Source organism: Rhinopithecus bieti, unplaced genomic scaffold (genome assembly GCF_001698545.2).
Source record: "Rhinopithecus bieti isolate Rb0 unplaced genomic scaffold, ASM169854v2 scaffold_36166, whole genome shotgun sequence".
Classification (NCBI taxonomy): domain Eukaryota; kingdom Metazoa; phylum Chordata; class Mammalia; order Primates; family Cercopithecidae; genus Rhinopithecus; species Rhinopithecus bieti.
Genome location: NW_016815144.1, coordinates 187,625 through 195,498, shown reverse-complemented (window position 1 = coordinate 195,498; position 7,874 = coordinate 187,625). Strand labels below are relative to the sequence as shown.

Sequence of the window (7,874 nt, the reverse complement as noted above, 5' to 3'; positions counted from 1 at the left end):
AAAAAAAAAAAAAAAAAAAAAGAGTAAGTCTTTAACTATTTTGTTTTAGTTTTTTATTTTGGGTAAAGAGTCTGACTCTGTCGCCCAGGCTGGAGTAGAGTGGTGGGATCACAGTTCACTGCAGCCTCAACCTCCTAGACTCAAGCAATCCTCCTACCTCAGCCTCCCGAGTAGCTGGGGATACAGGAGAGCGCCACCAAACCCAGCTATTTTTTTATGTTTTGTAGAGACAGAGTCTCACTATGTTGCCCAGGGTGGTCTTGTCCTGGGCTCAAGCAATCCTCCCACCTTGGCCTCCCAAAATGCTGGATTACAGGTGTGAGCCACCACTCCCAGCCAATTATTTTTAATAGAAATCTCTGTAAAAGGATTTTACATTTCTCTGGCTTGTATAAAAAAGTGTATAGAATCCGAGTTATTTTTGTTGGTGAGTCAAGAACAAAAGCCAATCATTTAGCAATTATAAATAATGCCAAAGGCCGGGCGCGGTGGCTCAAGCCTGTAATCCCAGCACTTTGGGAGACCGAGACGGGCAGATCACGAGGTCAGGAGATCGAGACCATCCTGGCGAACACGGTGAAACCCCGTCTCTACTAAAAAAATACAAAAAACTAGCCAGGCGAGGTGGCAGGCGCCTGCAGTCCCAGCTACTCGGGAGGCTGAGGCAGGAGAATGGCGTAAACCCAGGAGGCGGAGCTTGCAGTGAGCTGAGATCCGGCCACTGCACTCCAGCCCGGGCGACAGAGCAAGACTCCGTCTCCAAAAAAAAAATAAAAAAAATAAATAAATAAATAATGCCAAACGGTGTGTGACTTATATGCATCATTATGTGTTATACATGTGAATTATACACATACATGTGTGTATAAAAAAATCTAAATAATATATACAGCTCAAGAAATCGAATATTAACAAGATCACTGAGGCTTCCTGTGTGCTCCTCTCCTGGATTCCGACCCCCACAAGGTGTATGTTAAACATTCTCTTTCTTTTGCAAATAGTTTTTACCATATATATATACACACACATACACATATATAACCTTAAACAATACACACAGTTTTACAAATTTATAAACTTTTGTAATGGAATGAATCTATACATATTGTTGAACTGCTCTTTTCTTGATAATATTTTCAAAATTCATCCATGTGACTATGTATATCATTCATTTTTGCTATTTTATTTGTATGTAAACATATCATAATTTATTTATCCATTCTACCACTATTAGACATTTTGGTTTTATTGAGATCTGTGCTATCGATACTACCACTATGAACATTCCTAAATATAATTCCTGAATCTCTAGGACAGTGGTTCTCAAACTTCATCATTGATCAGTATTTCTTCTTAAGGCCTTGTGTTTTGTTTAAGATGGGGTCTCTTTCTGTCACCCAGGCTACAGCGCAGTGGCACAATCTCAGCTCTCTGCAACCTCCACCTTCCAGGTTCAAGCCATCCTCCCACCTCAGCCTACCGAGTAGCTGGGGCTACAGGCATGCACCACCATGCCCGGCTAAATTTTTTGTATTTTTTGCAGAGATGAGGTCTTGCTATGTTGCCCAGGCTGGTCTCGAACTCCTGGATCAAGCAATCCGCCTGCCTCAGCCTCCCAAGGTGCTAGGATTACAGGCGTGAGCCACTGTGCCTGGCCTGACAGCTTGTTATAATACAGACTGCTGGCCCCATCCTCAGTTTCCAGACTGAAGTAGGTCTAGAAGGGACCTGTGAATTTGTATTTCTAACTAGTTCTCAGATACTGATTGTCTGGGGATGACACTCTGAAAACCACTGCTCTAGGACAGCAGTTTTCACACTTTTTGGTCTTAGGGTCCACTCTTAGACAACCCCAAAAGCCTTTTGTTGACATGAGTTATAGCTGTAGATAATTACATTAGATACTAAAACTGATATATCTTTAAAACATATGAATACACAAGTACACATTTCATTAGGAGTCAAAGCAATGACTTTATCATACTTCATGCAGCTTCTAGAAAATTCCACCATATAGTTAGAATGAGAATGAAAAGGACAAATAATGAATAGAGCTCTGACCTCAAAAACTCCATGAAAGGATCTTGGTAATCCTCAGGGGTCCCTTAACCATATTTTGAGAACTAGTATTCTAGGGTAAATACGTAGAAACGAAATTGATAAATCTAGGGTAGGTACATGTTCAACTTGACTAGGTAACAACAAATTACTTTCTGAAGTGAGTGTACACATTAATAAACTCCCACCAGCAATTTGCTTTCCTCACCAACACTGGTACTAGCAAACTTCTACCTTTTAACCTGTCTGCTGGATATAAAATAGTATTTCACTGTGGTTTTAATTTTAATTCTCCTGATTATTAATTGGGTTGAGGCCATTTTTTTCTCACAGATTTTCTACTAACAATTTCTATTCTTAGGGTCTTCATTTTGTTACCTCCTTTCTCTCTATTCCTTGGTATGTGCAAATGTTTTGAAAAGATATGCTGTTAGACAGCTTTATTTCACCTAACCTGAAACTCAGCTCTCATTATTTGAACACCTCATTATCCATTTCTACCCAGATTACTGTGATTGTGTATTTCTAGACTCAACGGTTTTTACACTGACATTTAAAATACATTGAAAATTCCTTATATGCTCAGTTCAGTCATCCCCAACTTGTGAACAATTTAAATGCATTTTATCGAGAAAACTATTTCATGGCATCCTGAGATGTCATAAAAACTGGGCCATATCAGAGTTTTTCAAACTATGATCCACAGGAAAGCCTCAGAGTACCCCATCCCACACGTATCATTTGCCTTTCAATTTTTCTCCTCCTGTCCCCACCTTCACCCTGATCCTTTGACTGTTGTATATACCAGAGAGTTCCAAATTAAGTTTCACTTGTGCTGGGCGGGGGGATTAGACTAGAAAAATCTAAACAAACAACAAATAAAAAACACATTAAGTTGGTTATAAACCAAGCATTTCATATTATAGAAAAAGTTGTTTTATATTTGTTTACTGTGTAAGTGCAGAAGCCTTTCACCAGAAGTTAGTGATATTAGATTTAATACTTTAATCTTTGTATTATCACCTGCAACCTAATAACTATAAATGCTAGCACTCTACTAGCACAGAGGAGTTTATTATGAATTATGTAAAGTGAGTTGAATGGCTGCAATGGCTATGCAATCTCACCTATCACAGTGCTCACTGGGAGAAGTGGTGCCAGAGGTGGTGCTGGTGGAGCTCCAGAAGGAGGAGGGACAGAAATGTTTTCTAATAAAATAGTTTATAATTCAGGTCAGAGTACAAGAAAAGAAAACTCAACATTTTGAAACAGCAAGAAAGTACAATATATCGGAAATAAAAAGAAAAAAGATACCCACATATAAAGCATGCTCAAATGAGTATGAATTTTGTAGGTAAAGAGGCTACCAGATTTATACCTGCCTTAACTATCAAATATGCCTATGTTTATAAGTGGCTTTTCTCCTTTTCAAAATATGCTTGAAAAGCTAAGAATTTTTTTCTAACATTTTCATTATCATATTTTAAAATATACATTTTAACAATATAAAAGTCTCCATTTCATTTACTAAAATCAAGAGGTTAATTTAATGCCCTCCAAGGATTTTTGAAATGTTCATACTTTCTGAAAGTAAAATAACTTTCCTATCTTAATCTTATTTTACATGTATTGCATTTTATTGAAATATATATTGAATATCACAGATAAATGTAGTAAAGTCACAAAATAAGCAAACACCAGAGCAGATACTGGCCTGCAAGGCAACATTAAAACTCCTAGAAACATAATTCACCTTTATAGACACTGATTCTCCAGCTGGAGTATCATACAATACTGGTTTGCTCTCGAAATAATAAATGTCATTCTTGACTAGTATGCTAGGCAAATACAGTCGGTTCCTCGTCCCTGGATTCAATCAATAATAGATCAAAAATATTTCAGGGAAAAAGGGGGATGGCTACATCTGTACTGAACATGTGCAGACTTATTCTTCTTGTCACTATTCCCTAAACAATACAGTATAACTATTTAAGTAACACTTATATTGTGTTAGGTATTATAAGTAATCTAGGGATGATTTAAACAATATGAGAGGATGTGTGTAGGTTATATGCAAATACTACACCAGTTTATAGAAAGGACTTGAGCATCCATGCATTTTGGTATCCGCAGGGGACCTTGGAACCAATCCCCTATGGACACCGAGGAATGAATACATTTCTAAAGCAAAATGGCTAACAAAAAGTTGTTTAACAAAACTACTTAATATACAGTATATGTAAGAAACAGCTGGCGAAATCCTATAGACTTTGTGAAAACAATCTAAAACATTGTTAAATTTGTTATCAGCCTTTATTCTAGCAACAATCACAAATTTAATTAATAATTTTACTCAATGTGACTAATTTATTTCAGCCTTCCACAATAAAGCTCATAAATATTATCCTGTATTAAACACAGATTAATAAATAACACACCTGGTCCAATAGTGGGTGGCGAAGGTGTAGGCACAGCAATGGGAATGCCAATACTACTGCTACCACTGTTTTCTCGACTTCCACTTCCTCCACTACTTCCACTGAAAAGAAAAAAAAAATTGTGAAAAACCAACTCTAGAAACATATTAAAAAAAAAACTGTAATCACCCAAGGCCACTGAATACTCCTTTTATGTCATAGAGTCATCCCTCAGTATCCTTGGAGGATTGGTTTCAAGAACCCCCTTGGATACCAAAACCCATGGATGTTCAAGTCCTGCAGTTGGCCCTACAGAACCAGCGGATATGAAAAGTCGGTCTTCCGTATCCACAGGTTCTGCATCCCATGAATACTGTATTTTCCACCTGAGACGGGCTGACTCTGGGAACGCAGAACCTGAGGAAGGAAGGGAGGGAGGGAGAGAGAAAGCGGGGAAGGGAAGGAGGGAGGGAGGAAGGGAAGGAGAGATGGAGGGAGAGAGGGGAGAGGAAGGGTGGAAGGGAATGGGAGGGTGTGTGTGTGTGTGTAACAAGAATTTTTTTAACTATTCATCACAAACCTTAATCCTAATATTTGAAATGGTTTCCTCTACTTCTCAACCTATCTGGAACCAATATAATGATAACACAGTACTTAAAACCATCTTTGCTGAAATATTTATCACCAACAAAATCTTACAGTACAATGAGTCAACAAGTGTTTATTCAAAACCTGCTATGAAGAGCAGTGCGCAATGCAGTCATGAACCACACCGTCTGAAGCTCATAATGGGAAAACTGACATGAAAAGGTAATGTAACAGATACAACAAAAGAGAAAGTACAAATAATGTGGAAGTAAATTAAAAGGGTAATCCATTCTAGTCTAAAATTAATATGAAAACTTCCTCTCATCTCAAAGAAAGGTGATAACACAGACATTTTCTGGAAAATAAGCATAATGACAAAGAAAGATAATAGTGAAGTTTCAGTGTGGTCATTCTAGAATAGTTGCTACTGATAAACTCTAACCAACTCCTCACTACTATTCTACTTCCTGTGGATGTACTGTCCTGTTAGCTCTAGGACGTGGCTCTCTCTAGTTGTTTCTAGTAAGGTATGGCACAAGCCTTACTTCTTGTAAGGTATGGCACAAACAACTAGATCTTGTGCCATCTAGTTGTTTATAGTAATGTGTGTACATGTGTAAAAACATATATTTGTGCACACATATCCTTACGCTCCCTATTATGTTTTAAAATCTACATGATTTCCTCAATGAGCCCAGAAATTTAAAGGGTAAAGATTTGCAATGCATGGATAAGATTTTTATTTTCTTCTTCTAATTAATTCTATAATTAGATTATCATATACTAATGGAAGAAAAAGAAAAAAGCCATTTATATAAAAGACACAGCTTAGATGTGAAGACCTCCCTAACTCCCTCAAGCCAGGTGATCAATACTTAGCTTTGTGCCATCACTGCATCACAGACATATGAGTATTTATCCTCTTATTATGCTCCTCTTCAATTACTACTGTCTTTTTTCCAACAAGGGGTTGGAAAATTACAGCCTGTGGGCTAAAACTGGTCCATTGCCCAATTTTTACTACCTGTGAGTTAAGAATGCTTTTTACATTTTTTAATAGTTAAAAAAATCAAAAGAGGAATAGTATTTTGTAACACATTAAAATTACATGAAATTAGAATGTCAGTGCTATAAATAAAGTTTTACTGGAACATAGCCACATTCATTTACGTATTATCAATGGCTGCTTTTGTGCTATAATGACAGATCTGAGTAATTGCAACAGAAACCATATGGCCCACAAATCCTAAAATATTGACAATCTGGCCCTTTATAGAAAAAGTGTGCTGATTCCTGTTCTCATAGAACGAGCTCTTGAAAAAAGAACTATGCCTTATTGGCAAATGCCTAATATCTAATGAAACAACACTTAATAACTGTTTGTTGAATATGATTAAACTATGCTTCCACTATAGAGAAAACCTATACTTTGATCCAATAGTTCAATAACAACAAAGAGAACAATTTTGTTCCTCAAAGAACTTGACTTGATACAGTATCTGCAGATATCAACTTAACAATTTGTTTACTAACAGTGGCAATAGTAATAAATACCACTTACCTAGCATCTCGCATCTTGACATACCCTATTTAGTGGAATTCTCATAAATCATTTTGATAAGTTCTCTCTCATTTACCAACCTAAGAGTGAAGGCAAAAGAGAGGCTCCCTGCCCACGTTATTAAGTGAGAGAGAAAACTAAAGAATAAAACAAATTTGGTTATAAAATAAATTTATCTGGTTTTATAAAGCACTCAAAAATTGAAGTGGCTACATTTTGGGGGAAGAAGTTCGAGGCAATAACTGGGAAGGAGCTTGAGAGGCTTCTGGGTTGCTGATAATGTTCCATTTTCTGATCTGGGTTATATGAGTGTGTTATATGAATGTGTGCCCATCCATCAAGCTGTATACTTAATAAAGTGGATACTTTTCTGAATGTTTGTTATACTCTGTAACTAAATTTTAAAATCCACTGGGTAATTGATTTTAGGACATTCAAAATAATAAATACAAGGCCGGGAGTGGTGGCTCATGCCTGTAATTCCAACACTTTGGGAGGCCGAGGTGGGCAGATCACCTGAGGTCAGGAGTTAAGAGACCAGCCTGGGCAACCTGGTGAAACCTCATCTCTACTAAAATATAAAAATTAGCCGGGCATGGTAGCGTGCCCCTGTAATCCCAGCTTCTCTGGAGGCTGAGGCAGGAGCATTGCTTGAGCCTGGATGGCAGAAGTTGCAGTGAGCCGAAATCGCGTCACTGCACTCCAGCCTGGGTGACAGAGCTAGACTCCATCTCCAAAAAGATAATAATAATAATAATAATAATAATAATAATAATATAACATATTCTAGTATACTGATTCTCTTGAAAGTCTCCCTCAGATTTAACTTCAATCTTCTTTCCTTCAATCTCTGAAAGTTTAAATCACGTTGTATAATTCCTAGGATATTTCATCTTTTCTCCAAAAGTATTTGAGTGGTTTGCCTTAAGTTTTTTTAAAAGAGCATTTTAAAACATTCTTAGGGCCAGGCACGGTGGCTCCCACCTGTAATCCCAGCACTCTGAAAGGCCAAAGTGGGTGGATCACCTGAGGTCGGGAGTTCGAAACCAGCCTGACCAACATGCAGAAACCCTGACTCAACTCAAAATTAGCTGGGTGTGGTGGCACAGGCCTGTAATCCCAGCTACTTGGGAGGCTAAGACAGGAGAATCGCTTGAACCTAGGAGGCAGAGGTTGCAGTGAGCCGAGATTGCACCACTGCACTTCAGCCTGGGCAACAAGAGAAAACCCCATCACAAAAAAAAAAAAAA

General features: G+C 37.7%; 1 protein-coding gene across 14 annotated transcripts in view; it reads right to left on the bottom strand.

The window, feature by feature from the left end:
• The window catches only part of ABI1 (abl interactor 1), a 118,246-nt gene that overhangs the window by 13,769 nt on the left and 96,603 nt on the right, over positions 1-7,874 (bottom strand). For 10 of the 14 annotated variants that reach the window (XM_017852988.1, XM_017852993.1, XM_017852989.1 and 7 more), the window contains one exon: positions 4,497-4,597. In XM_017852988.1, the coding sequence (XP_017708477.1) occupies positions 4,497-4,597 (101 nt within the window). Of the gene's footprint in view, positions 1-3,185; positions 3,267-4,496; positions 4,598-7,874 lie in introns of all 14 variants that reach the window. The other 4 variants (XM_017852985.1, XM_017852990.1, XM_017852986.1 and 1 more) reach the window with 1 other exon arrangement.